A 27718-nucleotide genomic window follows, 5' to 3' on the forward strand; every position below is an offset into this window, starting at 1 on the left:
ATAAATAAAATTTCATGTTATGGGGGGATATTACCTGGCAAACCTATTGGAAAAGGAAGGCACTATAATTTGATAACATAAAATATTTTATAGTCATTTTTTAAAAAACACACTATCAAGAGGTAGTGAGATTGGAAACAAATTGTGTGCTCCCCGACCTGCTTTGACACAGCTTAAAATGATGAAAAGTAAGGGGAAAAAAAAATATTTTTGTCCTCTGTTGACCTTGACACCATTTTAACCTTCAGCTCCACTTTTAATATAAAGGTCAATAAAGAAAAGGGGTACAAAAAACAAAATGGTAAGTAACAATGTTAATGGGAACAATAGGACAAAACCAGCGCAATAAAAATTTTCCTAAAACTCTAAACTTAAAAACCCACCTACAGTTTATCAGAAAGCAGGGGTTTGAAGTGGAAACAACAAAAATGGTTGAATAATTCTAAAAAAGAAAACGACATTACATTTGACTTTTGAAAAATGAAATTAAAAATTGACTGTTTTTACCAATTTTACAAGGGTCAACTTGTTAGTGGTTTGACCAAGATTTTCAAGGTTTATTTTTTTCCAATGACTCCCACCCTCATCAAACATGTTTTCCGGCAGAATCAACTTTGTTACCTAGTCTGGTAATAAGTAATAACAGTGGATATAATAATGGTTATAATTTAATGTATTTGTCACCCTTAATGCAAAAGTAAATGGGTTTACTCCTATTTAAAAATTTTATATAAAGGGAGTTAGGCCCTTGTTTTACTTGCACCAAGGTGGACGATATGTCAAATTAATGTTCACCTCAAAAATCTAATTCTTTCAAAGATGATTATTGATTTGGAGTGATTAATATGAAAACATAATTGTTTTTTCCACTGCAAAGTTGAAAAATTTAAAAATTTTTACGGTTGAAAATACGGAAAATTGGGACAAAAAAATGCAAAATTTTTTTTCATTTAATATTTCTCAAATTTTTTCATTAAATTTTGGTGCGGTATTAAAAATCTATTTCTTTCCCTTGGGCCAAAATAAAGTAGTTAATTTTTTGAGTGATATACCCGTAAGTTTTTACCCGGGTGTATTTTGCTTGGGGAAATCTAAAAAACTTTTTTAATTTTAGGGGATTCAAAAGAAAAAAGGATCTTTTTTATAAATAGGAAAAATCTTTTAAATTTTATTTATTTTAAAATTTATTAAATATTTTACATTTTTTTAAATATCAAAATTTGAAATTTTATAAAATAAAATTTTAAGAAAGTTAAAAATGGCAATTTAAATTTTTTTAAAAAAAATTTTTTAAATTTCCTTTTTTATCTTACTTTTTATATAAAAATTTTAAAAAAAAAATTTGTTTCAGCCCTGGCCCCTTGTTTTTTTTATTTTTAATTTTTTTAGCATGTTTCTAAACAATATGGAAATTTAAAATGAGGGGGTTAAAAAGGTTTTTTTGTTTTTCCTAGGAAAGTAGAAAATACAAATGTAATTAAAGTTATGTTAAAGGGGGTTAAAGTTTTAGAAGGGCAAAGGGAAATTACATTTAGGAATTGTAATTAAAATACACAATGTAAAAAGAAAAGCCCCTTTTAAAAAAAAAAGGGGCCCAAATTTTATAAGGATAAACACCAAAAAAAACAACCCCTCTTTTTAACTTTTTTCCAAAAAAAGTTTTGAAAAATTTTTTACAAACCAAAATGTGGGCCAAAATTTATTTTTTTGATTAAAAATGTTTTTACCAAAATTTTACCATTTGTATAGTTGGAGGGGAAAAAAATTCCCAAAGAATTTTAATTTTAAGGGGAACATACAAACCAATTTTTAAAATTTTTGATAAAGTTGGGTTTAATTAAAGGGAATTTTGTATATTGTTCTCAAAAGGAAAATACATTAGGGATGTTTTGGGTTTTGGTTCATTAATTAAAAAAAAATTGCGGGGGTAAAATTTTTAAAATTTAAAACCTAAAAAGTTTGATGGGAAAAAAAAATTTTTTTAAAAAAAAATGTCTTTTATAAAAATCCGGAAAATTCTGACTGGTTTTTTTTTTTCGTTCAAGAGGAGGGAATCAAAATTCAGAGGAACTATTTTAAAACAAAAATTTTTTTCATTGTTTAAAAACACTTTTTCAAAAAAGGACTCAAATTTGGAAAAATTTTTAACCAATTTTTACGAACCCTGCCCTTCAAGGCTTTCTAAATTCATTTAAAAATTTTTTTAGTTTAAACCCCAGGGTTTATTTTAATTTAAAAGTATAAAAAGGGTTAGCTTTAACCCTTACACAATTTTAATGGTTTTTCTCTGAACCCTTTTTCATTTGACAGTAAAAGAGAAGGGGAAAGAGTCTGCTGAACTTCAGAGAAATCTTCTTTGGTGCTTCTGTGTCCCCTACTATATTAAAAAGCAAAAACTCCCCTGGAGGGCACTCTCTTCCTTTAAAAAATCTCTAATTTCGTTGACCTCCACCCAAGGTTTTTTAAAAAATTTGAATGGTTTTTTAATTTTTAAAAGTTTAAAAATCCTTTCCCTTGGGGTTTTGAAAACCAATGGTTTGGGGGCTGATATCCAAAGGTTTTTTGGTGGGAAAAATAAAAATAATTTTCTTTTAGCAAAATCAACAATTTTTTTTTTATAAAACACCTATTTCCTTTTTGAATTTTCTTGAATTCAATTTTTTCAAAAAATTTTAAAAATCTGAAAACAAAGGGTTTTTTTGGGCTTGAAATTTTTTAAGGAGGTTAAAAAATTAAAATGGGACCCTGAATTAAAAAAAGTTCACCCAAATTCTAATTTAACAAATGTTTTAGACCCCGGGGTTTTGGGCCCCCAGGGATATAAGTCATTTTTTCCTTAAAAATTGGAAAAAAAAGCTCAATAAAAAAACCCTTTTTGAAATTTTAAAGCAACTATAAAAAAAATTTTAAAACCCTTAAAAAAAAATTAGAAGCCCATTAATATTTCCCCTGTCCAAAAAGGTTCCAAATTTTAAGGGGCCCCCTTTTTAATTACAATTTAAAATTAAAAACCACGGGACCATAAACCCCATCATATTGAAATAAAAGATACAAAAAGAATTTTTAAAAAAATTACATGTTTCTATTGGAAAGTACCCCGGTGGTTGTGGACCTTTTTTCTCTTTTTGGGAATGTCCCCCCTTTTCCATGCCCTGAGCTTCTCATCCCCAAAAACACCCCCTAAAAAGAATAACTGTGGGAAAAGGGGTTATAAGTGTACAAAAAAATACAAAATTTCTTTTAAAAAACCTGTTTATTTTATACAAATTTACCATAGCTTTTATTCAAAATAGTAGAATATTTACCTCCAATTAAAGCTTTTGTTGTTGTAGTTTTACCAGCACTGTCAAGCCCTAGTATAGCCAATGTGATTGACCTTGAAACAAAAAAATGTATGAAATATTGGTAAAATTTGCATTTTTTAACATGCCATAATCCTTAAATGCATTAATAAACATGTATACATACATGTGAACTCTCCCACTTTCAACCCAAGAAATTAGGCTGAACAAATGCTTAAGTGAAACAGTGGCCTAGATTTCTGCTTTTCAAACGCAAGGATTTGGGGATTGAGTCCTGCTGTGGTGATGACAATGCTTTCTCATAAAACACCAGTACTGGTGAGTTTTAGCAGACACAGCTGATAGCGGTTCATATAAACTTTTGCTTTCTTTATTATAAAACTAAAGAAAGAGCACTGTATGCTACAAACTAAAGAGGCAGTACTTATAATAGCCTGATTTTTCTTCGAAACAGACAAGCTAAAAAAGAAAAAGCTAGTGTACATATTTCTCATATTAAATTAGACAATTGAAATGTCTGAAAAGAGTTGCTTGGTTTGGGTAGCTGGGATATAGACTACATGTGTATATTTAAAAGATTTAAGATTATACAGAATTCTATATCTATCAAAGAAATTTTCAGTGGCAGTTATAGTTGGGTGCCGCCATTTTCAATGTAACTGAATGATAATAGGCGAGTTATTCTGATAATGGAACAAATAAATAATATTTTGTTGAGTGTTCTGAGTGAAAACGGAAGTGGTGCATTAAGTACCGAATGACTCCTTTAAAATGGAAAAATGCATGATTTTTTTAACCAACTTCACCATTCATAGGCTTTGCCTAATTTCATGTTAGAGCTATCTTGCCATGTCTCCCAACCAGTAGCACTGTAGATTATGTTGGTTTCACAAGTGACCTACTGACCCACGTATGTTTATTTACATTTTCGTCTGCCCTCTCCAAAACGAGGCTCAGATGCGAGATTCATAATTATGTCATATCATGTACTGTAGGAAACACCACAGTCAAATGAAACACAACAGTGATTTTTTTACAAACTCATCAGTGTGGGTCCTAGGACTCGCTGGGCTATAAATCTATGAGTCCCAAAATTTAGCCAACAAATCCAAGTTACAAGGCTTAATATTGCTTTAGTGATATGAAAGGTATATTAACAATAGAAAGGAGAAACAAGAGGGCCATGATGGCCCTGAGGTCGCTCACCTGTATATAGGCCCCCCAAACCCCCCCCCCCCACGTTGCAAAGCCAATTTAACCAAAAGGCTTTTATTTGCACTAACTCGGTAGACACCCATAAGAAGATGTTTCATGCTAAACAGTCTAAGCTCTAGCTCATTGGGCTTTATATTGAAAGAAGATTTTTTTAAAGTTTTTACTATACACATATATAGTTAAAAACAATGACACCCCTGGGGCCGGGCCAGTTTTGACCCCAGGGCTTTTATTTGAACAAACTTTGTAGACACTTACTAGAAGATGTTTCATGCTTAATATCTAAACTCTAGCTATTTGGGTTTTTTCAAAGAAGATTTTTAAGTTTTTGCTATACACATATAAAGAAAATCAATGACCCCGGGGCGGGGCCAATTTTGACCCCAGGTCTTTTATTTGAACAAACTTTGTAGACACTCACTAAAAGATGTTTCATGCTTAATATCTTAACTCTAGCTATTTGGGTTTTTTCAAAGAAGATTTTTTAAGTTTTTTGCTAATACACATATAAGGAAAATCAATGACCCCCGGGGCGGTGCCAATTTTGACCCCAGGGCTTTTATTTGAACAAACTTGGTAGACACCTATTAGAACATGTTTGATGCTAAATATCTTAGCCATAGCTCTTTGAGTTCTTTAAAAGAAGATTTTTTAAGTTTTTACTATATGCATATAGGGAAAATCAATGATCCCCCGGGGCGGGGCCAATTTTGACCCCAGGGCTTTTATTTGAACAAACTTGGTAGACACTTATTAGAAAATGTTTCATGCTAAATATCTTAGCTTTAACTCTTTTGGTTCTTTAAAAGAAGATTTTTTTAAGTTTTTACTATATGCATATAGGGAAAATCAATGACCCCCCTGGAGCGGGGCCAATTTTGACCCCAGGGCTTTTATTTGAACAAACTTGGTAGACACCTATTAGAACATGTTTAATGCTAAATATCTTAGCCATAGCTCTTTGAGTTCTTTAAAAGAAGATTTTTTAAGTTTTTACTATATGCATATAGGGAAAATCAATGACCCCCGGGGCGGGGCCAATTTTGACCCCAGGGCTTTTATTTGAACAAACTTGGTAGACACCCATTAGAACATGTTTCATGCTAAATATCTTAGCTCTAGCTCTTTTGGTTCTTTAAAAGAAGATTTTTTAAGTTTTTACTTTATGTATATAGGGAAAATCAATGACCCCCCCGGGGCGGGGCCAATTTTGACCCCAGGGCTTTTATTTGAACAAACTTGGTAGACACTCACCAGAAGATGTTTCATGCCAAATATCTAAGCTCTAGCTCTTAGGGTTTTTTAAAAGAAGATATCTAAAGTTTTTTCTTTCGGTTGCCATGGCAACCAGAGTTCTGCATGCAATTAAATTCTTTGAACAATTTTTAAAGGTGACCACCAAAGGAACATTCCTGTGAAGTTTGGATGAAATTGGCTTAGTGGTTTATGAGGAGATGTCATTTAAAGTAAAAGTTTACGGACGGACGGACGGACGGACGGACGACGGACGGACGCCGGACGAAAAGCGATCACAAAAGCTCACCCTGTCACTTTGTGACAGGTGAGCTAAAAATGAATTTGATTTCTACATTAATTACAATGCTTCTGATACTGAAATTATTCAAAATTGTCAAATAATTTAATAAGTTTATTTCCATTAATTTAGTTTTATATTAATCAAAACTTCATTTTCCTTAAGCTTTTTATGCTTACCTATAGTATAGCACTTTAATATTTCTTATCTGTAGAAGATTTGCAGACCTAGAATATGATTGACATAACTTGAACACAATTTGGTATTTACCAAATTGAAATTCCTGTCTGACAGGACTCCCTACTTAGAAAAAATATGCGTCCAAAAGATTCACATTATTTGAAACTTTGCATCCACAGCCAGACTTCCCGAAAGTTAAAAAAAAACTGTCAGACATTCGGTCTGACAAACCTAAAAATCTATCGGACCGAAATGAAATCTGTTAGACCGAATAAAATTAATCAAAATCAAAGGAAAACTTGTGTTTGTATTTCTAAGACACTTTTACTAAGTTTTAGGCTTTAATTTTTTCGCCGTAAAAATTGGCACAGTCCGTACAGCTCGTTTTCATCTCCTCCCTGTCATACACCAACGATTCATGGTCCTGCTTCCATTTTTCATTAAATTTTGTCTCAAATCTATTCTTTTCATCCTTTTACTGCTGTACTCAGGCTCCGCTGACGAAGATATTTGTTTTTTCCCACGTTTTGCACCTTTAGCGATGCCATTTTGTATACATGCTACTTTGATAAAAGCGGGACAGTCGGACAGATCCAGAATAAAAAATTGTCGGACCTAATCAAAATTTATCGGACATGTCCATCGGACCAGCGTATTTCGGAAAGTCTGACAGCAAATTCCTTGAGTTCTGGACTCAGACTGCAGAGGTAAAAAAATCACTGACACAAACGAAAAATCAGCGAAATCACTTAAATATTGACGAAAAAACGAAAAACAGGAAAGTGTGCGAAACCGGGTCCTGTGTGAGACCGGGTACACTGACTCGTGCAGTAACTGAAAAGAATTCTCAATCACGGATTTATATTACAGGGATCGGACACTCCCAGTTAACCCTATATAAATGCTTAATATCTTGTCGTGCACCCGATAAAGGTACATCGATCGATAATTTACCGGCGCGAAGCGTAAATGCCCGTTCGCAACGGATACCTACTTTACAAAATACCATATAGCTTTTTCATTTATTATCCGATTTTGGAAATTTAAAGTTTATTTTGAAGAAAAATACTTGGTTAATTCAAATATCTAATTTATTTTTTAAAGGTACAGTTTATCTGTCCGCAACGACGGTTAAAAAATTAACTTGACGAAATCCGCGGTAAATTTACATTTTTTTATATAAAAAGCAGGTATTTGAAATTTATTATTACGGTACCATAATACTTTCAGTTTCAAAACAAAAATGAAGCCGATGTAAGTTATTCACAGATGATCAAAGATGCAATATTTAAGATTTGTTGGGTTATGTAGTCAAATTTATTAACGCACAATTGTTTTACGGGTAATGTATTGCGGCCTTTACACGTGAAGAAAATGTATTCATTTTTTAGTACAAAATATTGCCGAGATTGTCAATATTGCCATATTCATAGAATATTTAAATTTCATTCATCATTTATATCATTATTGTTTTTTGTAAATCTGTTTTCAAATGTCGGTGCAGTGAAGTAGACAACCATCGTAACAGTAAAGTTCTCTCGTGTGGCTGTCTCGATTCCGGCCTTTTTAATGTCACTCGTATATTTTAATCCGTATATTTTAATTATTCTTTTATTTGAATGCCTGTAGAAAGATATTTATTATACTTTTTAATGTAACGCTAGAAAAACAATAAAAATCTTTACAGTTTGAGTCAGTATTTTGCGAAATAAAAGTAACTGTTGATTATTTTTTACACATCACTTAAATTTCTTTCAAGTTTAATTACTTTTGAAGGGGGGTAAGTGATAATTAAAAAACTTTATTTCCAAACTTTCATTACCAGGTTACATGTGATAATTGCAACACTCAATCTTCAAAAACAAATATAATTTGAATGTATATTTTGTATATGCGCGGTCTTTAACTACAGTTCATGGCATATGTGGTAAGAAAATGATTCTGAAGAGGATATATATAAATACAATGTAAATCTATTTTCTTTATTAACATTTATAAATGAAATTGAAAATATACAACTAAATTTGTATAGTCCTTTCTCTGAAAAATGATGAAAATAAACATGTGATAAATAAATCATTTGACGTGAATTATTTAGGATATCTATGAAAAAATTATGTTTCAAAATAAAAAATAATATTATAAAACAGCTGTTCTCTATCAGTATGCCAATAAAAGTTTCTTCGAATACCTTGCCAATCTAATGAATTCATCTATATAGGAATGCTTGTCTAGAATGATCTGAAAATATATTTAATACACTTAATAGTAGAATATTTACTATATTTATACTAATATACAGGTAATCAAATAAAAAATGTACAAATCATTTGGAAATAATTCACAGAAATAAAGACACATTTCAAACATGAATTTCTTTAAAAGTTTTTTAGCAATCAAGAAACGTTTTTTTGCAATGCCATCATTAAACCATGTAAAAAATAATTATCTTATTCTGAATCGCGGTAATAATTCGTGCTTGAAGTAAAAGGGCGGCGAAGTGTAGAGAGTATGCCTAAACAATAGGCGAATATTTTTTAAATTAGGTACTTTTTAACTAAGCGTTGCAGCGTTCGATCAGCATATTTTCATATAATAATACTTTAGCGACACAAAATGATACTGTATCAATACATTCATATGTGTATAATTTTTCACAAAGCTGCAATAACACCACATACTCATGGCCGTCGTCGATGGTCCGGCCGGTCCGGCCTTGGCCGGACCAATATTTTGGCCAAAAATGAGTAAAAAAAGATAGAAAAACATGCATCGCTGATTAGCAATTTGACACTATGTCAATATGTTACCAGTGATAGGACATTCTCGGCGCTCAGAAGAATAAAGACATACCTGAGATCGACAATGCCTCAAGTATGTTTGAACAATCTAAGTAATGGTGTTACATATTCGTAAGTACAGGACAGATTCACTCAGCTTACATGTATAATTGCCGATGAGTTCATTACCACCAGAGAACAACGGCGATGTGTTTTTGGAAAATTTACATAAAATGAGTAAGATTATTGTGAACAAAATACAAGTTACTGCTAAACAAAAAGTGGTTATTGTTGACTCGTAATGTACTATTCTTCCATCATCGATTGTTATTTAAGCTAAAATCATTGTGTGATTTATGTTAAACAATAATCCACGTAGGCCTACTGTAATATTTCTTGTATTTGTTTATTTATAATTATCAGATAAAAATGCATCTAAAGAATTATAACAACATCAGTTATTGTTTATTTTTCATTTGCCAAATATCAATTACATGTATTCATCTTTTATGTACACCTGTCCGTCCGAACCTTAAATTTCACCCTTAAAACTTACGACGCACTTTTAAATATCTGTAAATTTTTAAAAAATCGTTGACATATTACTATAACATGTACTAGCGGCAGGCTGTAAACTGTGCCAAATATACGGGAAAACGCCCCTGAGAGCATCCTAGAATAAAAAAATTTCCGGGGGAGCATGCCCCCGTACCCCCCTAGATTCTGACTAAAACCAACCAAATTGGCCGAACCAATCACAAAATCGTGACGACGGGCCTGATACTCCGGTGAAAATCTGTCATATTTCGTACTCCGCACGTTCCGCCATCTCGTTCTGTCCACCTTTATCCGATTCCGCGCATGCGCGCGACGGGACATTAAGCTAAACGAAAGTGTCCGATCCTTGTAATATAAATCCGTGTCTCAATGAATAATGAACAGATGAATTCAAAAAATTTGAAAATCAAATATCAATACCTTTTGGGCTGACGCTTCTGTTTGATGCACGATATGCAATTCCCCATTAGGCTAAACATCGATTATAGCTCTATGATTCATAGATATCTAATTTTTTTTTTCATTCATATAATAAAGTCTTCTTTTACTCAAAGTTATCTTGTCACTTGTGTGATAAAAACAAGATGTTTCCACAAAATTCGAGATAATCAATTTGTGTAATTTGACAAAAACATTCTAGTACAAAGGTAATTCTAAATATTAACAAAAACACTTTTCATAAATTGTCGCAGATGTAAAGTTTTAATTGGAAACGGTTTAAAGTAAAAATTGAAATAAAAAAGACATGGTCGCCGCCATCTTGGATACCGATCGTTGTTTACATCCGTTTAGATACGTCACTACGGATATTCAAGCATAAATTTTAATCTATAACAAGGTATTAAAATAACTTTGTTATTACAGTAGAGTTTTATATTGGTTTAATGAGATAAAAGAAATGCGTTAGCCTTGAAGAATAAAATTGTTTTCAAATCATGAACAAACGTCAACGTTATACACGCAGGTGCTTGCTTTAATAATTTACTTTGCGCCTCATTTGTCATGTAGTACGGTGGCCGAGTGGTTAAGGCGTTGGACTTAAGTTCCAATGGACGAATGTCCGCGTGGGTTCGAACCCCACCCGTACTAGTTTTTTATTTAATATTTTTCATTTTTTTTATTATTGAAATGTTTGTTTAACTCACACTTAGCCTACCATTTCATTTCTCTATAAAAGCAAGGCAGTTCATTTTGTTGTAACAAACATGCCCATTTCACTGAATATATTTTGATTATTAGTCATGCTAAATGTTTGGAATATACAATCACAGCAATTAAAACTGTGTGACAATATAAGCTTGTCAGTGAAAATTTTTGTTGACTGATAACAGTTATAACTATCTATCTATCTTCCATATAGTCAAACCCCTGCTGGGGACCTAGACTTGACGCGCGTCAACTGACAAGAATGTTAGTAAAAGAGCTGAAATAAAAGAATATAAAAGTAATGGAAATGAGTATATTGTTAAAAACAGGTTAAAAATAGAGAAGGTATTTTAGGGAGACGTATGTTCAATCCGGCTTACAGCCAGACTGAACTCGGGGCCAGACAAGTTCATGATATCAGGTGGTAAAGCATTCCAGTGGACTATTGTTCTTGGTGAAAAATGAATATTTATAGTAATCAGTTTTAGTTTGGACTTGTAACAGTTGTTGGAATGCATGGGGATGGGATGTTCTTAATGATCTTGTAAGAGGGACGATATATTTTGGGAAAGGGATAGCCACCTGGTCATGCAAGATGTTGTGAAACATGACCAGGCGTTGGTCAATACGCCGTAGGTCAAGGCGCCTCCATTGAAGGGAAGTCAACATGTCGGTGACACTTGACATACGGCCAAAGTCATGTTTGACCCACCTAGCAGCCCTTCTCTGGACGGACTCTATCTGGTCAATGAGAGTTCCTGTGTAGGGGGACCAGACCGTGGAGCTAAACTCGAGCTGGGGCCTGACAAGTGTCTTGTATGCAGTTGACTTTAACCTTTCTGAGTGAACCTTGATGTTTCGGCGTAGAAAACCAAGTGTTTGATTTGCCTTTGTTGTGATGTTGTTTATGTGTTTGTTCCATGTTAGATCATTTGATATTGTAATGCTAAGGTATTTTGCAGATGGAACTGTTTCTAATGTGGTGTTATGTAGAAGGTATTGTGTTGGGTAGATCTATAGAATCTCATGTTCCTTTCATTACATTCATTGCTAAATTTATTAGATTATATACCTGTATGGTTTGAATTGCCTACAAACCAATTTATAATTTAGAGCTGCCACAGGATTGACAAATACCCCTACCTGATCTCTATGATGCAGGATATTATGTAATATAATTCATCAATTCATTGTTTTAGAAAGAAATAATTTGAGTTAATTTTAGTTTGAAGAAAAAGTGCAGTCTAACTTAAAAGTGCAGATACAAAATATTCAATCTTGATCTTTACAGGTGACCCTGACTGGCACAGTGGCAGGATGGGTTTTGCACAAGGTCTTGTTAAGGTGAACATTTGAGTCAAGTTTGAAGAAAATGCCTCAAGGGGAATATAATTAAAAGAACAGACACAAAGTTGTCCGATATTGGCCTTCAAGGGTGACCTTTTAGACTGCACAACAGGGGAATAAGTTTTGCACATTGCCTTGCTGAGGTGAATATTTGAACAGTTTGAAGAAATTCTTCAAGGGATATAGGAATTCTTAGAGTGAAAATAAAATTGCCTGTTATTTGACATTGAAGCTGAGCAAGGGTTCTGCACATCACCTTCTTGAGGTGAACATTTCAGCCAAGTTTTAAGAAATGATGCATTACTTTCAAGGTATATAGGATTTATAGAGCAGGCAAAATATTGTCTGGACCTTCAAGGTTAACCTTGAGCCAGCACAATGGTGACATGGGTTCTGCACATCATCTCTTTGAGGTTAACATATGAACTAAGTTTAATGAAAATCTTTAAAGGGGTATTGTACTTATTGAGCTGCCATGAAATTGTTGGATATTTGACTCTTGACCTCGAATCAGTGCTGCCATGGGTTCTGCACATCACCTTGTTAAATTAAACTGTGTTGAACAACCTTCAAAGTTTGCACAATTGCACTTATGTTTTACTCACTGGGCAATCATCATTGTAGATCATAGTTTATCAAATGGGTTATTGATTAGAGACAAAATGGTCTTTAGACTGACAAGCTTCAGCACAATGTAATTGAAGGGGAGATAATCTGTATCTCTTTATACTTCCTTGGAAAGTAGAATAACTGGATAAACAAAGTTATATCATATGCAATAATAACATGTTCCTCTCATTTATACACAATGTAATCTCCTGAACTGGTACTTGAGGTATAAAAGAAATAAATCTAAAATGAGTTCAAAGAAACAAAACAGCAAATATAAATAAATAGATCTTTTATTTGTCATTAATGACATTGCCACCATCATTTCAAATACAATTTATTTGCAATATGGCCGTTAAAATAAATAAGGCTAATAAAACAATAAACAATGTTTCTCAGGTCACTGGCTAAGATAGTAATCTAATACTCATATGATCTTATATTATAATTATTATATTATTAATTTATTATTATTGTAAGAAAATTTTTTCTAAATCTAGAAAAAGATTATCAAAGAAAAAATAAACTTAATATATCAACAAAGTAAATAAAAAAATGAATTTTAAATGGAAAATCTAAAATAAATATTTCTGTTTTTGAAACTAGAAGGTATATATTATAAAATAATACATTTATTTTGGTAGAGTGAGGATACATAATCACTAACCATTAATCTAGGAAACATTTGTTTGTAAATTGAGCCTATAATAACATAATATACCCATCACAACATTGTAATTTAATAACAATAAAAGTTTCCCTGTTTTACCATGCAAGTAAAACAAACAGGTATCAGATAATAATAATTATATGGTACCAGTAAATCTGTTCTCATCTTAAACTAGATCTACATGTACTCTTGTCTGCTACTGTATCTGTACTAATAGAAACATAATTTGGCATGGTTAGCCTATTTCTGATGTTATGCATCAATTAGCAGCATAATTCTACAATATTAAACAACCAACTAAAAGAATCACTATTATTTTGCATATGCACACACACAGAACACCAATAATTCATGATGGTACTAAAAATTACGCCATAACTTGTAACATGTCAAAAGCAATGAACTTAATCTGTTCTGAACAAAAACAATTATTTACAAGTAAACTGAACAAAGTTGGCAACAGTATATATATCCCTATCACCATTAAAAGCCGAGTAGAATCTGCCAATTATACAACACCAACACCATTTAGGCTGACAAAACTCAGTTTTAACTTCATCAAGATAACTGGTCTTAATTTTACACACACGATCATAAAATACAGCAGGGAATTTAAACAAATAGTGAAATTCCACTCAAGAGCACTACAACTTGACAAATGATATGTGAAAACAGGACTATACATGTACAATGTACATAGTTGATATTTAATAAAAAAAACGTCCAAAATAGTTCTTAAGATATGGTACAAAAGTAATATCCTAATATCAATGCATCATTCACTTTCAAATCAATGCTAGAAAACTCATCTTCGATTAAATTACATTACTGGTAAGCAAATAAAAAGGGTCAAGGACACATGAATTTAATTCCTAGATAGATATTTATAATTTAATAATCAATACCATTTATCTGTATACTGTACTGTAGATATGAACATTAAGATTTTAAGATAAAGGAATGTACAACATCGTATCACAATTATTGAACTAACTGTATATACATAATAACATAACTGTATTTACATAATAACAAAATACACAAGCATTGACTGCCATTAATAACAAAAAGGTCAATAAAAGATAACTTAAAACACATCTCACAATGCCGAACACACTGGCTGAGATATAGGTGATCATATATCTTAATAATAATGGGGGGAAAAAGTCAACATATGTACATAAATTTCGCTGTGTTAGACATAAAACAACTCTGTTACCATAGAAACCTCAATGATTATTTAAGAAAGAATCAACAAAATAAATAGTGAAAGCATTGAGGCCACATCATAAATCCAAATTACGACTTCAAAAATAAAATATTCAAACCAAAATACTTTTAAATTAATATATTATATATTTTTACACATAATTTACACATAAACAATATCAAACATTGTTTCAATGAAATGATACTGCTTTTAAATGAGGAATGCCTGCAAAAACATAAATTCTCCAAATAAGCCAATTGTAAATAAAACAAAATAAAAAACAATCTTGTCCATGAAAGATCTATAAAATCAATAAAAACAACTCCATAATACAGCAAACTTGGTATGTACATGTACTTCAAAATGCTTCATGCAAGACAACAAATAAAATTTTGAACACATAACAAAAGTATATGAGCTGCATCACGACAAAACCAACATAGTGCGTTTGCGACCAGCATGGATCCAGACCATCCTGCGCATCCGCGCAGTCTGATCAGGATCCATGCTGTTCGCTTACCAACTCTTTTAAAGTAGAGAAACTGATAGCGAACAGCATGGATCCTGATCACACTGGGCGGATGCGCAGGCTGGTCTGGATCCATGCTGATCCCAAACGCACTATGTTGGTTTTGTTGTGACTCGGCACAATTATTTACACGCCATTTTCAATGTCTTTTCTATCATGGCATTAACAATCTATTGAATCATCAATAATAATATAAATTCTTTACCTAAACTTTCCCCATATTTACAATTTAATCAAATTTTCCATTCAGACAAAATAACATAGCATATTGCATAGATTTTTGTCTTGTTTCAATCATATCCTAAACACACCTAATTTGTACTGCAGATGACAATCAGATATGCCTATTGTTATTATTATGCAAGAACTGTAATATAATATAATTACAATTCTCCCCACTACTAACTTATTAAGCACGTGTAGCTTTATTATTATGTATTTGAAAAAAGTATCATTCAGAGTCCATAACTATTAACATTAACTGAATAAATATATCCCTTTTTCCTGACATAAGCAGTGTCAATCACGAAAATTGTGACAGGTTATACCTGCTTTATCAACACAATAAATATTGTGTCTGCATAAGATAACAAAATGTTCTTAATTTTCACATATGCATATACTCTGTCCATGTATAATTATGCAAATTAATTAAGCGAATTCCCACCTCCTCATGAATATACATGTGTGATGTCATTATGTCATCAACTGTAGATCAGTTGACTCTGTGAATCTGTATTTGATACAGACAGTTGACTCTAGGTAGTTAAACATTACTCTGTCTGAGTGTGTATTATCTCTTACTGTACAGGTCTCTCACTGTAAATATACAGAAAAATGTTTAATTAATTATGCTCTAAAATGCTGATCAATGCTATATATTCTAAGTGGCGGTATGGCCAAGTGGTTAATAATATTCAGACTAGTAATCAAATGACCGCCAGACACATGGGTTCAAACCCCGTCCGGGGCAAGTCGTTTCCTGTAGCAAGAAACTTTACACTCATTGCTCAGTACTGGTTGGTTCCAGGATCAGATTCGAAAGTGTGTTTATAAGCTTATAGCTTCCTACACAATCGAACTAAAATAAGAACTGTATAAACCAATTCTTTGAATTAAACTGCATAGTACTGCAACTTATGTTTGGTAGATACTTTAATATCTGTAATTTTGGAGAAGCATCTCCTATGATCTATATTTCAGTGACATCTTCACATGCATTTAATGATCCAAGTACAATGTATTATGAAAGGCAGCAATATTTGTAACTAAGCAATATTTGTAACTTCTACGCATGTTGCTGTCAGTGAATAATGATATACAATGATATATAATGATATATAAGTATGACAAAAAATAAAATTTCCCATATTAAGCTTAATAAGTAGACTGCAAGTTCAAAAGAATGTCAATAAGCATTTTGTTTTTCAACAAATTATTATCATGTTATCTATCAAAATTAAAACAAAACAGACCCTCTATAGTTGTCTATACTTACACATGGGTAGGTGGACCTGCCCTGAAAATATAAATGAGAGAAAATAAATATACATTACTGAAAAAAATAGGCATTTCTCCTATTTCTCCTACATTAGCTTATGATTCATAATAAAGATCTACCACTAGCATGTAGCAACTGGGTAAATACAGAAGTTTCAAATCTTCACATAAGCTGCAACCACTATCTAATTTGTTATCATGATATCATAGCATTTTATTTTTATTTTCTACCTGTTTTTTATCAAATATATATCAAAAGCTGTCATATGAACTGGGCACTTGATTTCTGTCAGTGGTTGATAATAGGGGTCATGTAGAAAATTTTGTGGTCTATCATGATCTCATAGATATGTAGAAAGCCGCAAGTGAAAACATTTCGAGGATGTGAAGATAAAACTTGCATAAAACATTAACTAAGTGATAAACTAGAGTCATGACTGAGTGAGTAGAAGAACCACAATCATTTAGCTAAATTAAACAATATTTTCTCTATATCATATATACATGTATATATCATACATTGGTGTTGTATATGTATCTATTAATGAGAACTTACGTTTGTAAACTCATCCATCTTTGTAATCGTCCAAGATAGCTACTGTTAGCATCCCTCACTGAAATTATTATATTACAAATGTTTATTTGAAATGTCTTACAGAAAAGACAATTTTTGATATATATATGTGCGAGTTATTGATAACAGTTATTGACATCGACTTTGCAAGTGTCTATGCTAACATTGCAAATATATGCATAATGTTCAAGATAAATCAACATCTGAGAGACATTTAGCAGTCCATGTTTAGTAAAATTTACAAATATGTAAAATAACATCAATAGGTAAATTGAAGCTAGTACATGTTGTTACTAATAAATTTATAAATTTGTCAATTTCTTTAACATATGTACAACATCAACAATAATTTTCTTTAAATTTGAGTCAAGAAACTATCCCAAATAATTTTGGCAAGCAGAGTTACAGAGATAGCCAAGTTATATATACTGTACTTACTAAGTTGTAAATCTGTCACTCTGCCTACAGGATCCTCATTCTCACCTCTATCTAGCTGCAGTAACTGTAAAATATATCATAAAACTCTGAGATATAACCTTGTCAACAACATCTGATAATACATCCATTTTTGGAAATGTCCATTATCAATTTTGACAATATTAAGATGAAACTTTAGTAAGCCAACAGTGTAGAGCCTGGTCAGACTGTATAGATAAGCAGCCTGACCTAACTGGTTATAAGGCTAATAGTTAATTTACTCTCCAAATCTTGAAAATCTTTAAACAGTTTATTACAGACTAATAAATAAAGATATGTTCCCATTATTCAACAGACACTTTATGTGAGCAGTTAGTTAATATAGTTATTTACATTAAATTACCACACAAGAAGAACCAACACAACAATACAATAAAATGTTAATAACAATATCACACCTGTCAGGAAATATGAAATGTTAAAGACGAACTTACCTCAGCCTCCCCCAGTCTATCTTGTAATGTTATTTCTAGAACTTGTTCTAACTGACGAGTTTTATGCTCTAGTTCAGCGTTTGTCTGTTTCAACTTCTGCTGCTCATTTACTGTAGCTTCCAATCTGATGTAACAAAAATGTGATAAATTATTAATATCTACCATATATTTATATATATCTGGTAATCAATTCAATCTATGTTGTTTAGTAAAACAAATTATGTACAAGTAGTGATAAACTGCTACTGTTAAGAATCAATACGTTTTTTATGGGTGGGTGTGGGGGACTTAAGTCACATAAACACTTTTTAAAAGTTTAAATGGTGACTTCCTAGCTTTACTGGTGGAGGAAGACTTCAAGTTCTTCTCCGTGCACAATTTCAAGCAGGAGCAAGAACCAGAGTAAAGCCACCAATGCATCCTAAGCTAGCAAGATAGCTGCCTATAATCCAAAGCCCTTTGCTGGATTTCAACCCAGAGCAGTGACAGCAGTTTCAAGTCAACAACTTTAACCACTCGGCTAGGCACTTTTAAATATCAATACAAAAAGATAGAAGCACTTTCCTAAATACCTTCAGCACCATTGAAAACTACCCTTACACAATCATCTAAGTCGTAGTAAGATTTTTTGACAACTTGATTTCTTTTTACATATAGTCTCTTCAATTGTATATATTCAGAAAATAAAGTTTTGAATCTTATGTTATATAATTATGTGCTTCATGTCCTTTAACCAGGTTAATTAACACTTATCACCACATTTTAAAATGACACGTTTTGATGATAATTCTTTTAAACTTCTTAAATACAGACCTTCTTCTTTATGTTTATTCATATCTGCAACTATCATACCTTTTCTTTAAATATAACTAGAGCTATCACTGAAGGTGATTAATACCCCCACAAGCAACCATTACGTTTGAAAAATAAGTGGTGTGAACAATAGTTTGAAGTTGAACTATCATTTATGAAGATTAAAATGAGTACAAAGAATTGCAACATCAACCAGGTCTTCAAGAAAGCTTGCTTTATCTCATTCCTAGCTCAAGTTATCGTCCGGAAACCATTTTTCTATTTTTAGTAACGGTGACCTAGTCTTTGACCCCAGGGGGTCCATATGCAATACCAACCCAGGTATTCATACAAGCTTGCTGTACACCAAGTTTGATTGGAATATCTCATTCCTAGCTCAAGTTATCGTCCGGAAACCATTTTTCTATTTTTAGTAACGGTGACCTAGTCTTTGACCCCAGGGTGTCCATATGCAATACCAACCCAGGTATTCATACAAGCTTGCTGTACACCAAGTTTGATTGGAATATCTCATTCCTAGCTCAAGTTATCGTCCGGAAACCATTTTTCTATTTTTAGTAACGGTGACCTAGTCTTTGACCCCAGGGGGTCCATATGCAATACCAACCCAGGTATTCATACAAGCTTGCTGTACACCAAGTTTGATTGGAATATCTCATTCCTAGCTCAAGTTATCGTCCGGAAACCATGAAGGTGGACCGACCGACGGACGGACCGACCGACCGACAAGCTGACTCCTATATACCCCCCCTAAACTTTGTTTGTGGGGGTATAATAATTTAAACTTAGAGAATGGCAAAAATACAAAGCTTTCTATATCACAGATCTCCGTCTTTCATGTTCATTATATAAATCCTTAAAGATATACACATCATTTTTCAACCATCATACCTCTTCTTTAGTTCATGTGACCTTGAAGGTTGACCTTCTACAGGTGTAACTGACCCAGATGAAGGGGCAGGAGATCTCTGGATAAAATCTACAATAACTCTCTTCTCCAGCTCTGCAGTCTACAATACAAACATACACTACTATAAACTACATGTACATTTTGCTTTTGTGCTCTCTCATTAAAATAATTTAAGTACTAAAAATTTCTATCATTCCAACTATTAAAATGTAAGTTTTCAATATTGACATTTATATTTAAGAGATAATATATCCCAAACAGTGATATTATTACTCAAAAAAATCACTGTTTGGTGTTCAGATGCGAGTGATTTTTTCAAGCGATAAAATCACAGATTTGGATATATTATTTAGATTCTAACACAACATCAACAAATAAATGTGTGCGTGCCCGATATTAAGCTAAATTGCGTATTATTTCCGTACTTATTTTCAGCGTGTTGCATTTTTAGTTGTTACTTCACATGTATAATGATTACGTCACATGTCTAAATATAGAATGTCAACAGTAATTTTATTGCATCATAACACACACTTTGGGTTCTTCTATATTCAATATAGGGGAAAAATGCAAGTTGTGTTAGAATTTCATATAACATTTGACATCATATCAATACAAAGTCATTATACTAATTGTTTCTGTACATACCTTAGCTTGTAAAGCAGTGTATGACTGGTATAGATTCCTGTACTGTTGTTGTACAAAGGGTAATTCTTGCTCCTTTTCACGTAATGATTTAGACAGGTTACCAAGTTGTACATTCAAGAAACTTCTATCCTCCGCCAACTGACTCATCTGAACAATGACAATCAACACAATTTTACAAACATTTATGCCACTGATAGGCTTCTTACCTCACAGCAACTAAGAAGGTTTTAAAATTATAAAGTAAAACAAGGTGTGGAAATTGTTAGATGTAACATAACTGTCACAGCAACAATGATATAATTATGTGTTTTGATTTAATTATTGCTCATATGGCAAATTAAAACACAAAAGTTGAGAACTGTAAAAGCATTATTTCCAAAACAATGACAGACACTATGTCAAACCAACAACTTTGTGAAGGTTAAAATTTTCAAAATGTTTACTATTATTAAATAATAAATATTTGACTTATCACATACCTGTGAGGCCAACTGTTGACATCTTGCATCTCTCTGTGCCAAGCTTTTCCTCGCCATGTTCAACTCTGTCTGAAGCTTGTTCTTCTGTTGCATTGCAGCAGAGAACTGTTGTTGCAGCTTAGAGTAGTCACTGTGGAAATGTGCAGACTGGTTATCAGCTCCTAATGCATCTTGATGAGCTTTTAATGAGTCTCTTTCAAACTGTATATGTTGTATGGAGTGTTCTAGATTGGTCTTACTGTCTGTCAGCTCGGAACACTGATGCCTCAAGTTCGCACATTCTGTCTCAAGCTGTTCTATCCGGTTTGATAAAACATTCTTAGACTTCTGTAGATGGTCTTTCTCATGGTCCTCTAGGTCTTGGTTTTTAATTGAATATTCTTTCAACTTGGAATGGAGTTCTTCAATCTGTTTGGCAAGACCACTATTGTCAGTTATAACTTTGTTGTATTCATCATTTAAAGATTCATATTCTTCCTTTAATAGTTCAAATTTTTGTAGTTGTTTATTATTCTTGTCAGCTTGCTTCTTTAATGCAGCATTATCAACTTTTGTACTCTCAAGTTCAGATTTCACATTTTTAAGACTTTCTTGTAAAACATTAATCCTATCAATAGCAGCATTCTGTTGAAGATCAATTTGCTGCTTTAAATCATCCATAACAGATTCTTTTTCTTGTATTTCTGAGACAGATTTCTGAAGCCTTGAGTCTACCTCATCTAACATCTTAGTTTTTGATTCTAACACTACTGTATTATCTTTAATTTGTTTAATTTCAGTATTTAAATCATCAATTATTGATTTAGATTTAAGTATTTCATTCTCAAGATCTTTATGATTCTTTTGTAGGATTTCTCTTTCCCTCTTTTCAGTTTGAAGTTCATCATTCAATAATTTATTTTCTGTTTCTAATTTTTCAATTGTGTTTTCCTTATCTCGTATTTCAACATTAAGATCATCTACAAATGACTTTGTTTTCAGTAACTCATTTTGAAAGTCTTTCTCTTTTTCATCCTTTTCTTTCCTCAATGCCTCTAATTCTTCTTCAAATGCACTCATCTCATCTAATTTCCATTTCAAACTCTCAATTTCATTTTTCTGTGATTCAAATTCAGATTGCAACGCATTCATATTTTCTATCACTTTATTTCTCTCTGTAACAGCATCTGTCATTTCCTTCTTAGCTTGAATCATATCTTCACGCAGACCATCCATTTCCTCCTCTAAATAACCCTTCTCTGTTTCAGCTTCAGCAATCTCCTTTTCCAAATTTTGAATTTTCTTCAAGCTGTTTTGACTTTCTTGCATCTCAATTTCTAGTTTCTCTATTTTCATTTTCTGTCTTATGTTTTCCTGTTTTAGATCATTATTGGTGCTTGTTGCTTTCTGAACGAGAGTCTGGAAGTGCTCATTATCTTTTTCTAACATTTGATATTGCTCTTTAAAATCAACAAGTTTACGTTCTGCAATTTCTTCCCTGTGTTTAATTTCTTCAACAAGTAACTCAGATTGTTGAAATTTTTGTTTCAAATCTGACACAACATGATCTTGTTCCGTTGATTTAGTTTTATCTCCAAACATCTGGGAAACAAGATTTTCAATTTGCTCTTCCAGTCCTTCCTTTTCTGATGTTAAATTTTCAATAGAATCATTAGCTTCATCCAATGATGATTGTAAACTATCTATTTCCTCCAGCAACTCTATGTTTCTATTCTGTGCTTGTATATTTTCCATTTTCAGTTTGCTTATATGTTTATCTGTTTCACTTTTTATATTTTGACAATCTTGCAATAACTTAATTTTCTCTTTAGCTGCTTCATCAACAGTGTTTTGTAAATCCTGTAACTTTGTTTCTAAACTTTCTTTTTCTTTCTTCAATCCCTGATTCAACATTTGCACCTGCTGATTTGCTTCCACCATTTCATTGTTTTCTTTCTCAAAATCACCGAGCTGATTTTGCAAAATATCATATTTGTGTTTAAGGTGATCATTTTCAGATTTCAAAGCTCTTTCACTTGCCGAACTTTGTTGCTTTAATTCAGCAATTTCAGCTTGGTGATTATCATTTCTTTCTTTGAATGTTTTCAATTTTGATAGTAGTTTTTCGAATTTGGCTTGTAATGTATCATGTGACTGTTTATTTATCTCTCTCTCCTGATCAGCCTCACGAAGCTTTGCCTGCAAAGCATCTATTTCTCTCTTTAGATGATCAACCTGTGATCCAGCAACATCAATGTTCTGTGCTTCTGGAGCAACCTGTAAACTGTCAATTGATTCTGAAACCATGGCCTCTTGATCTGGAAGAACTGGTGTAGCCTGTGCAATAGGCTGTAAACTTTGTGTTGAGGCAGACTGCCTATGGATTTCTTCTCGAACAGTTACACCTTCTTCCCAGGCATTATCACTATGCTCTCTTAAATCTGTCCTATTATGATCCATACTCTCCAATATTCTTAAGCGCTCAACAAGAGTGGTATTTTCTTCAGCCAATTTACTATAATCAATATTTAAGATCTGAAACTTATTCTGAACCAAGTCATGTTCAGATTTCAATTCATCAAAAAGATTCTTGGTATCTGTCATTTCATTTGTAACAGCAGATAAACTTTCTCGCATTTCAGAATTCATAGATTTTAGAGCCTCAAGTTGCAGGTTAAGTTCATCTTTTTCTTTCTGTAAGTTTACCAAGGTCAAAGAAAGCTCTGATAATTTTCCATCAATTTCAGCATTATTGGTAGCCACAGACTCATTCTTTTCTGTTTCATACTTCTCAAAATTCAGTTTAAGAGATTCATTTTCATCTTGCAATTCACTCAAATCATCAAACAGACTCTGCTTTTCTTGTTTTAAATTTTCAAACGATTCTTGAATATCTTCAAGCTGTGACAACAATTCCTGATTTGTTTGAATGAGTTGTGCATTTTGAAGCTGAAGAGATGCAACATCTTCTGATGTCTCACTCTGTAAATCCATTTTCTCTGTTTGTTTCATGTTACAATTTTCTTTTTCTAACTGTAATTCTTCAAGTTTATCATTTTTATCAGATAATTCTTTCTCAATAGATGACATAGCTTCTCTAAATTGATTTAATTCCTCACATTGATTTGAATATTTCAACTGCAACTCTGATCTGTCAGTATGTAAATCTTTAATTTCATTATCTTTCATTTCGATACATCCTTTTAAAATAGCTTCATTAGCTAGCAAAGATGCCACACTTTCTCGCATCTTTACATTCTCAGAGAGAGCATCATTTCTCTCACTAAGCATATTTTCATGTTGGGTTACATCGGATCTTAATTCTGTAACTGTTTCATTTAACTTTTTCAGTTCATTATCCTTTGACTGAAGTTCACTGTCTTTAGTGGTGACTTGGTTTTCAAGAGTTTGAAGTTGCCCTGTCAATGAAGCAAGTTTTTCACCTGCATCTTCAAATTCTGATGAATGTCTTTTCAATTCCAATATTTCATCTTCCCTTTGAGATAAAATTGATTTACACTGATCTAATTCTGTTGCTGAATTCAGTAGATCACTCTGTAATGATTTAAACAATTCAGTTCTTTCCTCTTTTTCTTTTTCAAGAGTATTTACAGCTGCTCTAAACTCTTCTATTTCAGACAGTTTTGTCAGTAAATCTGTGTTCAAACGTTCTGTCATTTCTTTCTGACTGGTTAGCTCTGTTTCCAATTTATTGTTCATAAATTCCTGGTCTTGATTTAAGTCATTCAAATCTTGAATATTTTGTGCTAACTGATCTAGTTTGTTATCTTTCTCTGACAGAACTGTTCTTAGACCTTCTATTTCTTCAGCAGTAGTTTTATGTTGTTTTAATTCATTATCTCTAGAAATAATCTCCTCATCCATCTTAGCTAAAATTTTCTTCTGCTCTGCATATTCAGCTTCTAGAGCTTCGTATTTTCTCTGTATCTCTATCAGAATTTCTGCTTTCTGATTTTCGTTATCTTCAAGATTTTGTTTGTACTGATCTCTAAGTTCTATGTTAGATTTAAGTTCTGTTTGAAGCATCTGTATTGTGTTTTCATATGATGAATTTTGTTCCAATAGTTCATCAAACTGCTGTCTCATTTCATTGATTTCACCGTCCTTTTTCTGAATCTCTACATTGAGCTTTTCCATCTGGTCTTTACTTTCCCGTAGATGACTTTCAGTTTCTGACAGCCTTTGTGTTAATTCCTCACTTGGGTTAGCAGTGACCGAGTTTCTGTAACTGTTAAATGATTCTGTAATTGATTTAATTTCATTTTGCAATAATTCATTCATCTGACCTTTTTCTTCTAACATGGAGCTACTGTGCTTGACTGTCTGTCTCAGCTCTTCTGTTTCGTGTCCAATTTGACTAAGAATCTCTTCTTTTTCCTTTAAATTTTTCTTCAATAACTCTTTCTCTCTATTAAGCTCAGCAAAGTTATCCTCCATTTGTTTTACAGTCTTCTCTGATGTGTGCTGTGTTTCAGTGAGACTTTGTATCTGTTCTTGCAATTGTTGAGAAAATTCTGCATACGTCTGGCATTGAGACTGTAAATCCTGGATAATCTTTAGAGTTTTCTCTGCTTCCTCTTTGGATTCCTTTACCTGTTCTGTTTCCCCATTAGCAACCAATTGTTCTTTTGCAACTTCATTTTGAATATCTCTGCTATCAGCAGTGTTCTTACTTTCAGCATAATCCTTCTCGAGAGTTTCTTTCTCAGTTTTAACTTTTTCTAATTCAGACCTGGTTTGATTCAACTGTAATTTGATCTTCTTTGCTGTAGCCAAAGCTTTAGTAAACTTTAATTCTTTTTCGGAAACTGACTTTTTCAGTTCTTCAATCTCTGCTTGAAGAGCCAGTTTTCCTGAGTTATCATCACTTTCAGCAGTTTGGTCCTCTGACGAGAGCTGTGTAAGTCTCTCTTCCATTTCTTGCATGTTCTCCAACAAGAAGGCAACCTTCTCATCTTTCTGACTTAACTTATGCTTAGCTTCTGCAAGGGCGTGTTCCAGTTCTGAGAGTTTCATGGTCAATTCAGCATTGGTTGTTTTATATGCATTAATTTCCTCCTGGAGTGGTTTTAACTCTTCTGTGCCTTTTTCAACTTCCTGAACAGCAAATTCCTGCAAAGATAAAAAAGCCATTATAACTCTAGCATAACAAAATCATTGAAATAGTCTAAAGATATATTATACTACATTTTGCTTTTAATTTTACATAAATATACTTGATATCAATATTAAAATAGCTAAAGTAACAAACATTTTTGGTATTTTTATGAATATATTTGATATGAAAGACTTTCAATATCAATAACTTTGTAAAACAATCCTCTTTTATGCATGCACATCATATAAAATCATAAAAAAAATCCTCTAGCTTAGCTCAATAGTGAGAGCATCAGATCTGTTAACTAGAGGTAGCTTGTTCGACCCTCAGGCAAGGCATATAAGTCATTGAATTTTATGGTCATTTGTCTCACCAATCATATAGAAATCATACGGGATCACTAGTGTGTTATGTGCAGAGAAATAAGTAACTACTGGTTAATGATGCAAGAAAGCCAGTTAGGTGGACCACCAAGATATGACAAAAAAATGTAAAATCAATACAAAAGACAAACAAATAAATAAAATATCCATTATAATCATCAAATATTTTTTTCATTGTGAATTTCTTGGTAAACTCAACTACAAACACATGTGTATAATTTATGCAAATAATTATAATTACATAAAAGGTAAAATTTGGAAAACTGTGTAGCCATTTAGCACATTTTCAAGCAAAGCTGTAATTTGTTGGAATTTTTTTTATAACTTGTGCTAAACCAAAAATCAGGCTGCAGACACATACTACACTTGAATGTTTTCTAGTAACAATGAAACAAAAGCTGGGATAAAATTCACAAAGGGAAATAATGAAGTGAATAATTAAGTTAAAATCCAAGCTAAATTCTGGGTCCTGGCAAATTACCTATAATTTTTTAAGTTCCCAGTGGTTTTGGAGTTTTCTTTAACTTGCAATAAAAATCTTCACCAAAATGTTTTTCAATCAATCAATTAATCAAGATAGAATGAGATGTGTTCATGTTTAGAAGAAGTCAGTAACTACAGCTAGTCTAAGAATGGTCTAAGTCTTTCATATTTATAACATTATTTATTTTCAATTTCCTTTTTGTTATGAACTTATTTTTCCATTTCAGAATTCCATTTCTGAGTTATACAAACTAAAACATTTTCAGCTGGAAAAAAAACAACACTTGACATAGAAATATTTTGTCTTCCATTAAAATGCCACTAAAAATCATTTGCTGCACCATCTAATGGTGGGTTAATGATAGTTTTTAATATCTTATTTGTCCTATTGCTTGACTCAAAATGACCTTAAAACTTTTGCGCATTTTAGAGTACAAAACTCATTACATAAAAATAAATAGCCTACAAAGTAAAACTGTGAGTTTCACATAGTGGTGAGAAATCTAGAATACAATACATGATTAGTTCTAAGGTTACTTATTATATAAAGTTAGATTGTTAGCATAACCTGTGTTCCTGTTATATATATACTAAGTCTAGCAACAAACTCCTCGATCAACAATTACATTCTCTATATGGAAAGGTTGTGTGGGGAAGCAAAATCTCAAAAAATTAAACAAGACATGCCAACGGGCAGAATGTCGAGCCCACTTCTTATTCAAACCTGAACCTATAAACTTCAGATCATGGAGAAAGATGTATACTTAGGTAAGATGTGCCCAACACAAGGCAAAATCTTGACATTGCATCATCTAAGGTGACCTTGACTTCTGACCCGG

At 32.4% G+C, this 27718-nt stretch overlaps 1 protein-coding gene and 1 non-coding gene across 2 annotated transcripts in view; one reads left to right on the forward strand and one right to left on the reverse strand.

The window, feature by feature from the left end:
• Positions 1-10575: 10575 nt before the first annotated feature.
• On the forward strand, positions 10576-10658 carry Trnal-uaa (transfer RNA leucine (anticodon UAA)). Its single transcript has one exon. It is a non-coding gene; the product is annotated as a tRNA-Leu (tRNA).
• Positions 10659-12948: 2290 nt separating this feature from the next.
• LOC132756133 (extracellular matrix-binding protein ebh-like) overlaps positions 12949-27718 on the reverse strand; it is a gene marked incomplete at its 5' end in the record, with an annotated part of 41113 nt that continues 26343 nt past the window's right edge. Inside the window, 8 exon segments of the mRNA XM_060747132.1 lie at positions 12949-15899; positions 16579-16599; positions 17137-17194; positions 17593-17656; positions 18066-18189; positions 19770-19888; positions 20437-20583; positions 20916-26027. Of these exon segments, the coding sequence (XP_060603115.1) occupies positions 15881-15899; positions 16579-16599; positions 17137-17194; positions 17593-17656; positions 18066-18189; positions 19770-19888; positions 20437-20583; positions 20916-26027 (5664 nt within the window).

Source organism: Ruditapes philippinarum, unplaced genomic scaffold (assembly GCF_026571515.1).
Source record: "Ruditapes philippinarum isolate M1 unplaced genomic scaffold, ASM2657151v2 ctg2407_1_1_1_1, whole genome shotgun sequence".
NCBI lineage: Eukaryota > Metazoa > Mollusca > Bivalvia > Venerida > Veneridae > Ruditapes > Ruditapes philippinarum.